General features: G+C 36.1%; 2 protein-coding genes across 3 annotated transcripts in view; both read right to left on the minus strand.

Moving 5' to 3' along the window:
• The window catches only part of atp8b2 (ATPase phospholipid transporting 8B2), a 46,230-nt gene extending 41,181 nt beyond the window's left edge, over nt 1-5,049 (minus strand). The window contains exons 1-2 of the mRNA XM_079625572.1: nt 4,920-5,049; nt 394-461 (exon numbers count right to left, since the gene is read on the minus strand). Coding sequence (XP_079481698.1) covers nt 394-418 — 25 coding nt within the window. The 5' untranslated portion in view covers nt 419-461; nt 4,920-5,049. The remainder of the gene's footprint in view (nt 1-393; nt 462-4,919) is intronic.
• An 8,260-nt stretch (nt 5,050-13,309) lies between these two features.
• Nucleotides 13,310-17,721, minus strand: aqp10a (aquaporin 10a). 2 transcript variants are annotated; one of them, XM_079626150.1, is made up of 6 exons: nt 17,556-17,721; nt 15,631-15,757; nt 14,960-15,097; nt 14,717-14,835; nt 14,280-14,497; nt 13,310-14,005 (listed from the first exon to the last, which is right to left on the minus strand). In XM_079626150.1, the coding sequence occupies exons 2-6, from the start codon at nt 15,683-15,685 to the stop codon at nt 13,792-13,794; spliced, it is 744 nt and encodes a 247-aa protein (XP_079482276.1). In that variant the 5' UTR covers nt 15,686-15,757; nt 17,556-17,721; the 3' UTR covers nt 13,310-13,791. The 2 variants fall into 2 exon arrangements, with proteins under 2 accessions (XP_079482276.1, XP_079482275.1); XM_079626149.1 differs by lacking the exon at nt 17,556-17,721 and adding an exon at nt 16,926-17,111.
• Nucleotides 17,722-17,853: the final 132 nt, after the last annotated feature.

Here is a 17,853-nt window from a genome sequence, read left to right on the forward strand (position 1 = left end):
AATGAAGGAGAAAGACTTTGAAAGGGACTCTGAAGTTGCCTGCTTTCTTCTCGACGGATAAGTCAATGTTACGGTCTAAATTACAAGCTTTTTTTATTCCTTGGTTGTGTAATTCATTATATAGGCAGCATAACACTAGAACATGTAACGTATAGTTAAACTCGACAAAGGGCTTTTGTTGTCATAGCTTCTTGGTAAATAACGGCTACCGTAGTTGCAACACGCGTTTGAAAAAGCGAGGAGCTAGAGAGCACTATTCGTTAGAATGCAAAATACAATTTCACCGCTAGATGGTAGTAATTCCTACACACTGTCCCATTAAAATTCATAACACAAAATGGTAATTAAAATTAAAAGTGTGTGTGTGTTTAGGGAGAGTAGCTAATTGTTTACCTGGGGGAAGTCTCTTTCTGAACATTTCCACACCTCTGAAATTCTGCCGCTCCGTCCCATGGGAAAATCTACACACACACACACACACACACACACACACACACACACACACACACACACACACACACACACACACACACACACACACACACACACACACACACACACACACACACACACACACACACACACACACACACACACACACACACACACACACACACACACACAGAAAGAGAGAGAACCACAATGTCAACAGGATTTCAAGGGTGAAACAGGGGACGTACCAACAGTTTACGCTCACTCAGGTGTTCAACGATATTTAATCCTTGACAACGACAGTATGCAGATCAGTCAGCTAAAACTAAGCCACTGCTAATGAACATGTCGCCGTAATCTCAATGCTTAACTTTGGGAAAACCTACTAAAAATTGTGTCCATATATATTTTAATCATTATAATATTAAGATAATTGATAGGACAACTGTTTAAGGTGGTTACACGTACACACTAGGCTAGTTATATAAAAGCTGGAAACATTAGCAGCTATTAAGACTAAATGCTAATGCTAAAGGATAGCAGTGGTCTGGTTAGGTTTGTTATTGATGTCTATGGGTCTGGTTACCGATAAATTTCTCTCTGAAGACGCCACATGCTGTCTGCATTCAGTCTCCTACGCCTGACGCACAGGGAATATAGAGGCAGACATCGCCTCACTCAATTGTTTAGACATTTTATACAATGGGAGGTTGAAATGCCTTTTTCCTGTATTAGTGTGATTCTTTTATACAATAAAAAAAACAAAAAAAAACAGGTTCCATGAATGTAGATGATACGACTTAAATCTGCAGTGTTATATCACATAATTAGACACATGCAGTTAAAGATCAAATACTGTATGTAAAAAAAAAAAAAAAAAAAGTAAATCAGTATTTTGCCCAATTCTGCATTTTTATGGAATAGTTTATAATCTACCACATAGTTTTCCATACAGGGACCTGGTTTAATATGAATATTCAATATACAGACATCATCAGCAGATATCTTTATTTCTTATTAACTGTATCTGCCAATATTGTATATTAAAATTGTTCTGTCAATTCTAAGATTTAGAATCACTAGCACCAATTTAAAGGGGTAGAAATTAATTATGGCAAAGATTTAACTTTTTATGAACACTAAATCTTACCAGCATTGCAAGGAACTTTCCTTTATTATGACAAGTTAAGGCCCTGATATACTTTAAGCGAAAACGGAGAAATAAAAAGTTCGGAAAAGTTTCCCACGGCTGGGCAATTGCATCCAAAATAAAAGTTTGTGTTTACATAATGTATGTGTGTGTACTGTGTATAATTATTTTGTATATATAAATACACACAAATGCATGTATATATTTAAGAATTTTTATGTATATATAAAATATTTATATATAATATAAATTATATACATAAATATATAAACATATACATGCAAATATTTCTTAAATATATACGTGCATGTGTGTGTATTTATATATACAAAATAATTATACACAGTACCGTACATATATATTATGTAAACACAAACTTTTATTTTGGATACAATTAATCGCTGCTCATCCCTCGTCCGTGGCAATTTAGGTAATAGGTAGCTGTGCGCAGAGGCTCCGCCTTCTTTCTCTCTGGGTTATAAATATAAATAAACATGACGTGACTTTACTTTACTGGAATGCCGTAGAGCAATTTAAAGCAAACATATCCACGTTGCTCTCGTATGATCAGATGCTTTTCTTATGCTTTATTAAAATGCTTGCTGTTTTCTCAATTTTGTTGTGCGTTCATATTGTTACCGAGAGAAAAGTGTGCAGCACATTTTACATATTCATCTAACGCCGCTCTCAGGATGGCTTCAGATGTTTGATAACAGTAATACCGCTGCTCACGTATTTCGAACTTCGTTTTATCCCTAAATTCAAACAGTATTATCTTTTCTATAGGAGGTCCCCAATTAATATTTATCTTTCATACGGTATTAAAATGTTTTACCTTCCCTTCTTTTTATGAAGCCGTATAGATTTATAATATCATTCTTAACGTAAAGATAATTAGTGGCTTATCTGTATTGGCCAGAATTTGAATATCACATCCGTAACATGCCTTTTCTCAAACAACACAGCAATGCATTGGTTTCAGTGCTTTTATCCATGATCATCATCATATATGCACATTAGGGCATTTTGACTTTCCCTGAAGGAAATTTCAGTCATCACAACAGGCTTGCAAATATTGACTTTTATATTGCCTTAGCCAACAGAGGTCATCATCATGCAGAGTCATTGAAGAGAGATTTTTCTGTCTCTGAGCTGCCCTCAGAACATTACTGACAATGATCTGTTGCTTTGAATGCCCACAATAAAGATATGATTTAATTTTATGTAGATAATCAAAGCAGGCTGCTCGAGAGCTTGGGAAGGGTTGGGTAGGAGGAGGCCACCCCTGGGTTGAGAACAGAAAAAAATATATGCCTCTGCAGGTAAAAATATTCTCACAAAAAATAACAAATCCAAAGACGATAGAATCCAAAGATGCAAAGAATGCACAGTATAAAGTAACTAAAGGTTAACTCAGGTGAGATAGAATATATCTGTCTCTATGCACACACTCACACGGACAGACGAGCTGGTACACATGTGTGTCAGCTATGATTAGAGTCTATTACCATGTATCTGACTGGAGGCTTACACACCAGCAGGTCAAAACCAATGACCCACAACACAGACACAAAGACACAGACACAGACACAGACACACACACACACACACACACACACACACACACACACACACACACACACAGATGTGCACAAAGCTACTTAAGGACAAACCCAATAAACTGCTTTTGACACTAAACATCCCAGATCTGGAAGCCATGTTGAATATAAACAGTCAGAGAAGTACACATCTTCAGACTGACAACAGACTGCGGTCATTTGACTCAGCATCTCGAATAAGCATCATGTAGCACAGAATGATTCTCTCACATATGTTACATGCATGGATAAAGAATAATTTCTGTCACACAATGCAAACCAGACTGAATAATCAGAGAGGGCTCTTGTATTTTAATCGTAAGGAAAATGCACTCTTAAATATTTATTTGTGGTCATGTAAGGCTGAACATGTCAGCTTTTGAGTTTTTTTTATCTATAATTTACATGAACATACTATGTGTAGCATATTTTAATTGACATCCTTTGTATTTTGCTCCTGTACACGTTAATCTTGTTTATTTTCCAATAATTATTCTGCCCTCATTGGCTTCCCATCTGTTTTACCTCATTTATATCTCCATTTTTCATGCTTACTGCCTCAAAAGGTCAAACAGGAAATCACCATCAAACCAGAACCACAATAATGATATTGACTACAGAAAAGAATGACCTGCTCTCTCACTCTCTATTCATAGATACACAAACAGATGTGGCCAAATGCATATAATTATATGAATAATTATTACAGTTACATATGGGCCTATATAATTGATCATGCCCCAGCTGTTTATATGCTTTCCTTCACTAGGGAATTATAACATTGGTGGTTCTCTAAGCAAGCACCACAAAACATTTCTTGGCTGTCAGTCAGAATTTTACCCTCAAAGGAATTTCAAGAACTAGCTTAAATCCTTGGTTCAATTAAGTTTACAAGTTACTTGCAAATACCTAACCTGAAAATTCTGAACCAACTGAACACTTTTCACAAGAAACATTCTGTTATAGTCTGAAACGGTCTGATACTATTTTTAACACAACAAACAAACACAGCAAATCATAGGGTTTTATTCAGGGTTTTCAACCGGGTTTTCCTGAAGGAGGCTGTGGAGATGATACATAAACATAGAACTTAAATTTCCATGGTAGGCCTATTTCTTACTCTTAACTTTTTTTAAAAAAACTTGTAGGCCATTAATAAACTTTTAAGCATTAGTTATACAATATAATGTTGGATAATGTTCTTATCAAAAGTAAAGTAAAAGTAAAAAAGTAGGCTATTAATTCGTGATTTAGACTACGTCAATCAATTAATGGTTAATAGGCCTATGTCTTGTAATGTAAATCGACATTATACCGGTATTTGTCTAAGTAACATTTGGAGTTTGAGACATGCGCAGCTCAAACATATTTCACAGTTGAGATGCAATTGAGAACTGAAATTCATAAATGAACGCTCTTCAAAATGAATGGCGTAACTTGGCATAAGTTAATCTGTGAGAGTAATTAGGTTAAAACATTTATTATGTGGTCATATTGTTTATTACGCGAAATAGACAATAAAATATATCGACAAAGCAGGATGTTACAATGCGCAGGACGCCGCTGTGGTGGAGTTTCACAAAGCTATTTTGACCGTTTAAAAGAGATAGAAAGAGAGAAAACAACGCTATTTATGCAAGTTTTTGCTAACTGTTTCCTCAGAAGTCACATGTTAGCATGTAGAGCCTTATACTGAACTAAAAGTCAAGCTATTATTGGCGGATAAGCAAGGACATTACCTTTATCAGCTCCTCTTGTAAGCAATGCTGATTTCAGACATCTCTGTTGTTCCTTTTCTGCAGGTATCTCGTCGGGTTAAGGCACCATAGGTTATTTATCGAATGCACGCTATTCTATCTTGACAATCAAAACATCCTTGAAAGGTGAAAGTGTATCGGACACGATAGGCCAGCAGCTGCTCATAGTAATAGGATGAGGGAGGCGTGGGTGGAGGGGCGGTGTTTGCATCTGCATCTGCTCTCTTTCCCACTTTCAGTCTTGCACTGTTCAATAGTAGCCTAATGTTTTCTGTAAAAGCAAAAAAACTAAATCCAATTGTGTTACGTCCGATTTATTCCAGTAAGTGTGAACATTGCTGATGACGGCAATCATTTTAATTATGTTATTTAGTGTGGTTTTAAAGAAGGTTTATCATACAATTTCAAATGAATGAAGCAGATAAACTCTGCAACTTTGTTCACAGTGCAGCATGGGGGCAGTACCGACTTTAACCATGTGCTCATTGTTTTGGTTTGTCGTTTGCGCCCTCTACTGGACACTTTGTGATTCTTCATTCAGTGCACGATGGCCAAACAATTTGAAACCACAAACAAAAAAAAAAAAAAAAAAAAAAAAACGATATTGCTGACTAATAATAATTGATCTTGTATTCATTATTTCAGGACAGCACAAAATTATAAATAATGATTTAGCATGCCAAGTAATCTTTATAGCGCTATCAAAGCAGCTTTGATAACAGGAAAATTATTGAATGATGCAAAAAGTTAATTTCGGCTGTACAGCAGCTATAAAATATAATAGTGTTCTTGTTCAGCTGAAGTCAGTTCAGTGTTGCTTCAGTTCCGTTGGAAAGATCAATCATTAAATTAGTTAATTTCGTCTATAAAGCAGTGATGTCATCGTTCAGTTCAGTTCAGTTGTAAACCGTTATGAAAAAAAATACAGTTGGCTACAGTATAAATTTTTTGAATTCTAAGTGTAATTGTAAAGTCTGATGTAGTACAATATAGAGCATATGAAAGCTTCATTGTCATAAAGCATATTATTGTCACTTTCCAGATTAAGAAGATGAGGAGAGGCACATAAGTTTAGTTTAGCAACAATATCTTTACAAAATACAAAACAAAAGAGCACCCATAATGATTAAACAAGCGAAACAGAGTGCATAGCTCAACCAACACAACGAAAGGAAATTCAGAGCACAGTTAGTATGAAGTCCCACTGTGGAACCAATGGTGGGAGGAGCCAGGGCAGAGTTAGCGTTCTGACAACCAGCGGTGGAGCAGAGAGATCTGGAGACCTGGGTGGATCCAAGAGACTGGAGTGACCGGGCGACAATGGAAGTCATGGAGGGCAGTGCGGAGCCGCTGCAACCAAGGTGAAGCCAGGGCCGTGGTGGATCTAGGCGGTTTGAATGAGGACCCAGGAGGAGACTGAAGGAAGGTGGAGCCAGAGAGAGCTGAAAGGGGTGGAGAGGGAAGCGCAGCAGAATGCTTGGAAGTCACAGACAGAGCGATGTCCGAACAAGGAAGCACGGTGGAGCCGAGGGGAGGACAGTCCCGGGGGGAGCCGAGGGAGGGAGGAGCCAAGGTAGAGTCAACTGAGGGGGAGCTACAGGCCTGGAGGTCTGAGGTGGAGCACTGGAGTAGACACCCCTTGGCTGAGCTGGCGAATCTGAAGCCCACGATGGATCTGAGAGGGGGGCTGGGTGTAATGAAATTATTCATTACATCATTAGCAGTAATAAAAGCTATGAGCTGGGTAGGACCAGCAGTGAAGAAAGAGACTTAAAGGACAGTACCATCTGCGACGAAGATGATTGTGATCCGGACTGGACTGGTGGGGATGAAGAAGAGGAAGACTTGGGTCTGGGCAGAATTAGTGGAAACAAGGATATTTGGATACCGGACGGAACCTGTGGAGGAGTAAGGGCCCGTGCACAGGAAGTGATCAGCAAATTGATCTCTCCAAACTGCGACAAACTGAATTTAAATGGTGGAGGAAGGGGTTGACCACATACACCTAATTAACCAGCTCCACTAGTACTCCCACTGGGACGGTTGTTGAAACCTGCTCACATATCTGGTCAGACTCGACAGACGTGTTCAGTCATAGGCCCGTAGAATTTATTTACAAAGTGGCATCGCCAACTACTGGCCTGACATGCATAATACAGCGGGGTTTTTTTAAATCATTTTCGCGGATCTGTGTGAACGGGGCATTGTTTTGACAATGGTGTCATCTGTACGCGAAAAATGCAGAGAAAAAAACGTTTCTATTTTTAGTATATTAGTAGTTTTCAGTTGTCGTGTAAACATATCCTCAATCGCAAAATCCTTCCAGTGCAATGGAATGTTCACTCCCCGAAAATCCCACAATGCAGCACAAAAACGAAGGTACATCAGTGCTAATTACAGTATGTTTCCTTACAGAAAATTATGTCACAATTCTGAAGTGCGAAACATAAAACGCATTGAGCCAACTCAATAAATATAATGATAAGAAGATTTAAAAAGACAAACCATTTTTTTATATTTACATCAGCATAAACACACATCGCTGGACAGATAGTGAACATATTTAATTAACATTTATAATTAATATTTGGCTTAAAGGGGTGGTAAATGCCATTTTCACAAGATGTAAAATAAATCTCTGATGTCCCCAGAGTGTGTGTGTGAAGTTTTAGCACAAAATACCCCACAGATATTTTTATAAAGCATTATAAAGTTGTCACCTTTTGAGGATTTGCAAAAACGCACCGTTTTGTGCCTGGCCCTTTAAATGCAAATGAGCTGCACAGAGGGCGGGGTTTCAAGAGCTCGCGTGTGTTAGCAGCTGCGATTACCTCACGCAGACACACTAAAATGATAGAAACTGTTCTGCCTTTAATGTTAAAACGAAGTCAGACAAAGATGGAGAGACTCAAGAAGAAGTGACAACATGTAGAATGCAACAGGACATCTCTGAAAGGTTAGTTGATGAATTTATGTTGCTGATGTGGCGTTAACCATCTTCAATTAGGATATTCTATATCATGGTAATCTATAAATCGCTCTTATAGGAACTGTTGTGAGATGCACACAGAGTGACTTTCTATTGCATGTGAAAAGATGGATGCTAAAGTTTGAGCTGACTCACAAATGTAGGCCTACTCTTACAACACTTTTCCTCTTCTCAACATGGACTGCGTTCCTGAGGGTGGGGTTTATACTTAGGTAAAGTTGGTTTTATATTCGCACATTCACACTTTTTTGCTTAAAAAGTGTCTCAATAACATATGCAATAAAGCATATTTTTGCAAAATAAAAGCAGCTACATGATCTTTAGGACAAGGATGGTGAACTACAACATTTTCCACAATCGATCAAAATGGGCAAGTATTGTTTTAATGGCATACAAACTTGCGAATGTTCACTGAATGTCCAATGTAGTGCGGTGAACAAGATAGGGACCGTCTAAAAAGTTGTCTTTTTTTTTCATTGTGTGCAAACAGACAACTACATTTTTGCAAACTACAGATGTACCAGCAAATATCTCTCACATTATGTGTTCTAATGCTATTGATTGTTCTTTAGCAACAATAAAAAGTGCATTATAATGATTGTATTTAGGAAACCTGCCTCACTGTACATAATTTACATAAGTACTTTTTAGAATAAAATTACATTAATTCACCAAAGGGATTTTTTACTATCCGAAGGTTGTAGCATGTTCCCAGTAACCAGTCTGACTTACTACAGGTGAGATTTTTTACAAAAACTCCCTTACTGTACGTACAGTTGACAAATATGTTTTAAAAAAAATTACAGTAATTCACAGTAAGTTTTTTTTCGTGTTCAAAAGGCTGTAGTGCTTTCCTACAGACCAGACTGACTTACTACAGGGGAAATTTTGACAATACCTCCCTTACTGTACAATTATCAAATATGTTTATGTAATAAACATATTATTACATATATTATTACATATTTTTATTGCATATGTTTGTGAAATAAACTGTAATTCACCTATAGTGATTTTATTTTAATATTCCAAAGGTTGTAGTACTTTCCTAGTGAAAGGACTGACTTACTACAGGTGACATTGTGACAATACCTCGCTTACTGTACGTACAATTATCAAATATGTTTATGAAAGAATTACTGTAATTCACCGTAAGTATTTTTTCATGTTCCAAAGGTTGTAGTACTTTCCTAGTGACCCGACTGACTTACTACAGGTGATATTTTGACAATACCACCCTTACTGTATGTACAATTGACAAATAAGTTTATGAAAAAATTACTGTAATTCACTGTAAGTATTTTTTTGTGTTTCAAAGGTTGTAGTACTTTCCTAGTGACCAGACTGACTTACTACAGGTCAAATTGTGACAATACCACCCTTACTGTACGTACAATTGACAAATAAGTTTATGAAAAAATTACTGTAATTCACTGTAAGTATTTTTTCATGTTCCAAAGGTTGTAGTACTTTCCTAGTGACCAGACTGACTTACTACAGGTGACATTTTGACAATACCTCCCTTACTGTACAATCATCAAATATGTTTATGTAATACACATTATTACATGTTTATTACATATGTTTATGTAATAAACTGTAATTCACCTATAATGTTTTTTTTATATTCCAAAGGTTGTAGTACTTTCCTAGTGATTAGACTGACTTACTACAGTTTAAATATTGCCAATATCGACCTTACTGTAAGTACAGTACATACATATTATTATGAAAAAATTACTGTAATTTCAGCTTGTTCCATGTTCCAAAGGTTATAGTATGTTCCTAGTGATCACTCTACTCAATTCATTTTGATAAATGTTTTAGATAAAAGTAAGTATTAGAACTGCTGTTCCTTGTACAACACATTTCTTTCATTGATTAAAATAACGGTAAAGATTTTAGCTTAAGCATATTTTCAACATTATAAATAAGCAACACCCTTATTGGAATGATTCAAGTTTAGTTTTTGTTATGAAGTCCCGAAGAAGTGGATTCTGGATTCTAATGAGTGATTTTAATCAAGGTATTAATCAATATTTTTCCTTCTAAATATCAAATGAGTTGAATGACTTCTCTAGGCTTATGAGATTTTACTTTGTTATAGAAATTACCAGTGTGATTATCGAAAATGTTATTTAATGTATCCTTTAAATGTCTGTATTTGATATCTGAGGTGTGACTGAAGGGTCTGGCCCATGCCAGGAATGCAGTAACAGTGCTTGCTCATTTAGCCCGGCTTCCAGAGATGAAATATGGACTTCTTTAACAGGTGTTACTACATCCATCTGCTTTTCTAGGGTACCCTGATAGCAATGGTCTCAGCAGGGGTCATTGAAGTCTATAGTTGAGAGACCATTTCTTAGTTAAAGTCTTTACTTTACAGTTGATTTAAAGTGTGAGAGAAAGAACATGTTATCTTGATGTTTTGAGAATACTCTCCTGTTTATTGTTAAAGCCTGGCTAAATCCAATCTTGAAGAAACTGTGTCTGTGTGTGTTAGTATTCTTGGTTACAGGTTAAGGAACAAGTGGAAATATAGCTGCAAGCAGCGATACGGGGCCAAGCCCCTGAAGCAGCAGCAAGAGCAGGAAGAGTAAAAACAGCAGAAATTGAACATGCATGAAAAAACAGCTGGTTCAGAAGTACAGGTGAAAATTAACTCAAAATGAACAGAAGTTCAGATGAGAATGAACACATAATGAACAAGACAAACTTATTTCTAACCCAAGAGGAAGAAAGATTAGTACAATGTTAAATAATAAAGGAATCAATATGACACAACATTACACACAATTTTATAAAGTCGTTCCACACGGGCTTGAACCCACTATCTCTGGGTCAGATGCCAGACTCTCATCTCATTGCGCCACTGGGAAGTTGTGTTATTGTGCATAAGGTCCATACTTCAAGTGAGAAGCAACTCAAAATTATAATGCATGTTGGTATTTATTGAGTTCCTTCACATATAGACACCATATCTGGAAAAGAAGCAACTTTTCCACCACTTAAGGCCACAGTACCTCTTGCGGTCTGGGCATGTGCCACACAGGATTCGAACCCACGACCGGAATGGTTCGGGGCTCGTGGTACGTGGTTTAGCAACTTGTGCCACTCAGTTGACACTGTCTTACTAGACTGCCGTGGAGAGCCTTCAGTGTAAGAATGAGAACACAAAAGCATGTTAACCAGATTAGCAAGCTAAATTAGCTTAATGCTAATGTAGCTTATGGTTAGCCTGAGTGTTTGTGTACTGTATGTACAGTAAGGGAGTTATTGGCAAAATTTCACCTGTAGTAAGTCAGTCTGGTCATTAGGAAAGCACTACGCCCTTAGGAACACGAAAAAATACTTTAGGTGAATTACAGTAATTTTTCATAAACATATTTGACAATTGTACGTACAGTAAGGGTGGTATTGTCAAAATATCACCTGTAGTAAGTCAGTCTGGTCACTAGGAAAGTACTACAACCTTTGAAACACAAAAAAATACTTACAACGAATTACAGTAATTTTTTTCATAAACATTTGTCAATTGTACGTACAGTAAGGGAGGTATTGTCACAATTTGACCTGTAGTAAGTCAGTCTGGTCACTAGGAAAGTACTACAACCTTTGAAACACGAAAAAATACTTACAGTGAATCACAGTAATTTTTTCATAAACATATTTGTCAATTGTACGTACAGTAAGGGAGTTGTTGTCACAATTTGACCTGTAGTAAGTCAATCTGGTCACTAGGAAAGTACTACAACCTTTGGAACATGAAAAAATCCATTTGGTGAATTACTGTAAGTTTTACATAAAAATATTTGCGTACTGTATGTAGAATACACAAAAGTAAACTAAAGCAGTCTAGGTGAATACGCATCAAATATCAAACCTAAAACTATGTTTACCCTGTTTGGCAACTTTTTTTTTTGAAAACTTGACTATGTTCGTGGCGCTGTCCACGTATGTGGTACTGAAGGTCATGATCCAGTCTGAACCTTGGGTAAATTTGGTTTTATATTCAGATATTCACCGAGATATTCAATATCTCGTGAGCTGAATATTGTTCCTACACAAGTAACATTGTTTCAATATTTTATTCTTCCTCAAAACGAGCTTTCCTTCAGGTTTGCACTTTGCAGATGGTCCCTTCTTATAAGCCTGCGCATAGAGATCAATGTATTTTGTCCACTCCGAAGCAAAGATCGTTTTGAGGAAAAATAGGTTGTAGCTTCTGGTGTTATATGTGTAGTTATATGTGATAGGTGTTTTGTGTAGCAACAACGTTTAGTTCACGAGTTATTGAATGCGGAAGTCCGCGAATGTGCGAATATGCGAATATAAAACCAACTTTACCTAAGTGGGGTTTATGTACATTTTAGGGTTGCTGATGTCACTAACAGTAACTCCGAAGGAATGTAGTGTAGTCCCTACCAGCCGTTTAGTCCTTTTCTTTAAAAGCAAATATCTTCCTTTGCTTTGAAATTTGAGCGTTGTAACTTGCAACTTGCAGATGTTGTTTATGCTCAAACAGCAAAATTTTACACTAACTTAAGTTAGAAAAGTGAAATCATACATTACCACCACTTTAAATGCAGACCTGGGAACCCTGATACTGATACTACATTACAATATTTTGGCTTTTAATATGGCCTTGGCAATATGGATAAGGACATACATTTTCGAGGACCTCTGAATAGTGTTTATATACTACTAAATACCACAGTTGTTATCCAATTTAAGTTTGGGAATGATGACTATACTGTAGTATGACTGTATAATTGATTTTATATGGTTGTTGTGGATATTTTGACCCACACATTTGGGCAGATTTAAGAGTTTAACTTCAGTAAATTAAGTGAATTGGGTAGTTTTGAAAGTATTTCTGTCTAGCAACCTGTAATCTGCAAATCTGTTACATTTTAGCAAATGCCAGAATAGTTTGCCCAGAATTATTAGCCAGTTACTTTAATGTGTTGAGAGAGTGACCCCAAACACCAAGTTACTACTAAATTTACTAAACACTAAATTAATGGCCGTACACCTCAAAGTGTCTCTTTTCAGATCAAACCAAACAGGATCTAAAAAGCTCTATACTGATCAGTAATATTAACAGAACCCTTTATGACAGAAGATATGACTTCTTTCTATATTTTAAATCCTTGTATTTGTGTGTCTTGGTTGCAGTTATTATTGACACTATTTTTGAATAGCAAGGTCTTTCATTTAGTGCAAATAATTTATCTCAAAAAGGGATGTAGCCTACCATGCCAGTAAAGTGGCCTTGTGACATAATCAATATACTTATTCCCAAAGTTAAAAAGTCAGATAAATATTTGCTAAATGGGGCTTCAGACAGGTCCACTCAATTTTTTTTTTTTACTTTTTGTTTGTGAACTTGTTAATGTACATCACATGACATCAGCAAATATGCACACACTCATCCTAATGAATTAGTGTGATGTAATACAACATTTACGTGCAACATATTGATTCACTTACATGAGAGAGCAGACAACAAACAAATATATCTTCTAGATTCCACCATCTTCCAACAAGTGGATCATCTAAAGTAACTAATACACTGTACATACTATATACAAAATATTTTAAATCCCATTTACTGTATGAAACAGTGAACGATTAAGGCGATAGTAATTTTCTACATATAGTTGAAATAAGTCCCAGTTTAATATTTTAGGAGAAATGAGGTTGAAAATAATAAATAATTGAGTACATTTCCCCCCTAGTTTTTATGTTGTGGCATTTCCCTATTTTTTATTTACAGTATAAAACAGTCCGGAAATAATAGGGGAAAGAGGGGAAGCAGGTTCTGCAAATGCTGTGAGGCAGATTCAATGATCACGCAGGCTTCTAAATAGAAGACATTTTAAGGTATAACTCGTCTTTTTTGCTGTTGTGCTCCATCTGCTCCTTTGTTTGCTCTTTGATCTCCTCAGACTCAGGCTCAGATTCATCCTCGAGCTCAGGCAGATGCCACTGAATGAAGACCAGATAAATGATGGACCCCAGCACGCCCCCCACCAAAGGAGCCACTAATGGAATCCAGAAGAAGTAGTCATAGCACCTGTAAGGGTCAGAGAAAAAGAGGGCTTTAAAATGACCGTGTATGGAGAAGTGTAGATGCCAGCGTGGCAATGTGCTGAGATAATTTAAATAGAACACTGGAGTTATGCAAGTGAAATACCCGGTAATTTGCTTTATCAGAGGAGAGATAAGTTAAAAGGTAAGGTGCAAGGGCATAGATAACAAAACATAACAAAACATAACAAAACACTTAATCTGATGTTAATAGAACTTTATATTAATAGTGTTTGTTAATAGGTTGATAAAGTACGCACGTAAAGACTTCTGTGCCCCAGCCTGCTGTGAACGTGAACAGTCGTGGACCAAGGTCACGGGCAGGGTTTATGGCAGCTCCACAGTTAGCCGACATTGACATGGAAATCCCAAGGACAACAGTGGCTACAATGGGTGGAAGCAACGCTTCAGGAGCAGGAGCATTTCTCTTATCATTCAGAGGTAGAATGCACAACATCAGCATGGCTGTGCCAACCACCTACACACAGGCAAACAAGAGAAAGATTATGGTAGTCAAAAGACACAGAATGCTGATAAGATCTATTGATAATTGATTAATATTTAAAAAAAGTGTTATACATGTTGTATAACGTTTTATTGCGTTAGAGCATTGCATAATATATCAGATTAGATTAAACTACAATTATTTATTGTATCAGTAGTATTCAACAGCGCTCTTATATAGCCTTTTGCCGACCTGATCGAGGAAGTTGGTCTGCACTGATACCACATCAGTTGGGTAAGTTGCAAAGATACTGGCAGTTTCATTAGGACCAAATACAGTCAGAATTCCACCACTGAACTCCATGATTGCATCTGCAGGAGAGAAGGGTTGAGAAATAATATTTTTCAAAAACACAAAACTGAAAAAATAGAATGGTGAATTACGATACATGGTGTATCTAAGAAAGGATGTCTTTATTTCTCTCTTTCTTCTTACCATGGTAGATGAGATAGACGAGTCCAGAGGCCAGGTAAGCCCCCAATATTTGAGCTAGAGAATAGGGTAGCAGCTTTATCCAGGCTAGGTCCCCCAACACACAGAAACTCAGAGACACAGCTGGGTTTAGATGAGCTCCTTCAGGAGGAATAGAGAGAGATGGAAATACAGGTGAAACTCGAAAAATTAGAATATGGAATATTAGAATAGTTCATTTATTTCAGTAATTCAACTTAAAAGTTGAAACTAATATATTATATAGACTCATTACATGCAAAGTGAGATATTTCAAGCCTTAATTTGTTATAATTTTGATGATTATGAAATGCTATGAAAACCTTTTCACAATATTCTAATTTAGAATTTGGGGTTTTCATAAGCTGTAAGCCACAATCATCAAAATTATAACAAATAAAATATCTCGATCTTGAAACATCTCACTTTGCATGTAATGAGTCTATATAATATATTAGTTTAATCTTTTAAGTTGAATTACTGAAATATGAACTTTTGCACCATATTTTAATTGTACGAGTTTCACCTGTATATATATATATAGATAGATATATATATTAAAACAGAAGTCAGTTTGTGTCGATCCAAAAAAGGGTAATATTACAAATAATATCTCATTAACTGGCCCAAAACAGCCCAATCTATAACCATTTTACCTGATACCGCCCTGCAGAGGTACATGGCAGACATGACGCCAACAGAAAAGGCCATGTTAACAGACAGAAACTGTCCCTTAGTTTCTCTGCTGGTTTTCACCTGAGCTGCTGCAGCACAACCAAACACCTACAGCAGAGAAAAACGAATTAAATATTAATAATTGTAGTTGTCTATTTTAGTTGGGTATAAAACAGTTACAGTTGTTATGGTCATGATGATAGCATTGATATTTAGCATAAAAGCAAAGGGATGTTTTTGCTCCAGTGTTACAGAGCCTGATTTTTTTAAATGTACTTTTTGTAACCATTTTTTTTATGGTGGAACCCCCCTCCCCCCACCACTAACTGGCTAAATTGTGTCATAAACACAAGTTATGTCATATTAACTTCTTGTTTATCAAAGTTTTAAATACAAAAATATCACCCTCACTCAGTCACAATCATGCTGTCGGCATGAGCTTGATTACATGCTGAATTCCATATGTAATATTACGTAATGTTGTAACATTATTGCTATTGATACTAACTAACCCTGATAGTACTCTTAAATTGACCCTGCACTGGAATATTTTATTATGGACTACTGCACATACTTGAGATTAAAAGTTTCTGCTAACTTGCACATTGCTAAATAAACACATTCTCAGCATATATAAGCAAAAGTACATGCTCACAGAACCTTGCATTTGTCCATTGTAAAACTTATGCCTATCTTATTGTGTAACATGATAGCACAGTCATTTTCAGCATAAGCTCTTCAAAAAAGCACATTGCACATTTTCTTATTCATGTAAATATCACTTTATGAATTCTTAATCTAATTCTTAAATTATATGTTAATATTAACAGAGAATCAAGGAAAATGTTACAAAATGTATTTTTTTGTAATGTTTATGTGGTATTTTCATAATGCTTTGTTAACAGTAGTTAATGCATGAATTATCATTACCTTACTATGAGCAGTACTTTTTTTACAGCATTTATTAGGTTCATGCTATTTTTTTCAAAGTATTACATCTTTACATTTTATAAATGAACGTAGTTAAAATAATGTACACAAACAATGACCGATAGTATTGTTTTTTATAAATTAACATTAACCTCGACTAATAAATGCTGTAACCAATGCATTAACACATTTTACCATATTAAGAAAATTATATTTTAATAGTGATAATGAGTTTTAAATGACAAAATTGAAAACATCTTATATTTCATTAATGAAAAACATGAGCGAACAAACAATATCTATACTATAACTATGCTGTTTAAGTGAAAACTATGCAAAAACTTACCAGAAGTACAAAAGTGCCTAAGATCTCTCCCATAACCTGTCGTGCCAGTTCATTTTTCACCTTCATCCTCTTAACTATCTTTTTTACCGGACTCATTTTTAGTATTGGCTTGCAGGTTTTGTGCAAACTTGCTGCTGCCCTGCTGTTCAGAGATCTCTGACCTCAGTCTGTGTCTATTAGCTCAGCTAACCTTTAAACCCTGTTTTAAATATCCTCGCAGGGTAAAAACATCCCACATCAGGCAGGCAACATCCACATCATACTGTAGCTTGACTAGACCATGACCCCTTTATAAATCATTAATAATCATGCAAGAAAGAAAGATTTAGTGATATGAGTCGGTGCTGTAAAACACTTATCATGCTTTTCTGTACATCCAGATAAACTAATAATTTTGCATTGGAAGATTAGATGACATAGAAATTGGGTAATTCTGCAATTATCTAGCTCAAATATCCGTACACTTGAATTTCTTTCCCAAAGGCAGTATCCTTGTTTAAACGCATATTTAATGTTACCATTAGTGATAATATTGTTGTTTCAACTAAGCATTGACTGAATGATTAAAATTAAATATACTGTAAATTATTGAAAGCGTTAAGTGTATTCTTAAAGGATGGGTACATTTACCTTAACCCTTTTCTGCCTTGGTTTGAATTAAAGATCACATGGAAATGGAGAGTGTTATGAATTTCTTGCGTCTGCAAAACACAAATTAAGATATTTTGAAGAATGTCAGTAACCAAAAATGTGATGTCCCCCATTGACTTTCATTGTCTCCCCCCCCCCCCCCCCCCTCCCTCCATACTATGGAAGTCAACAGGTTCCATCAACTGTTTGCTTAACCATATTCTTCAAAATATCTTCTTTTGTGTTCAACAGAAGAAATACATTTCTTTCTTCCAATTTATAGCCTACAGATTGGAAC

Source organism: Phoxinus phoxinus, assembly GCF_949152265.1.
Source record: "Phoxinus phoxinus genome assembly, chromosome: 10".
NCBI classification, from domain to species: domain Eukaryota; kingdom Metazoa; phylum Chordata; class Actinopteri; order Cypriniformes; family Leuciscidae; genus Phoxinus; species Phoxinus phoxinus.

Bases quoted from the DNA above. Each gene is read 5' to 3' on its own strand.
- aqp10a (XM_079626149.1), bottom strand. From the start codon at position 17,021: ATGAGTCCGGTAAAAAAGATAGTTAAGAGGATGAAGGTGAAAAATGAA. The intron at 14,836-14,959 runs GTAAGAAGAAAG...TCTCTCCTGCAG, and splicing joins CGTCTATCTCATCTACCATG to ATGCAATCATGGAGTTCAGT. The intron at 14,498-14,716 runs GTCGGCAAAAGG...GCCTGTGTGTAG, and splicing joins AGACCAACTTCCTCGATCAG to GTGGTTGGCACAGCCATGCT.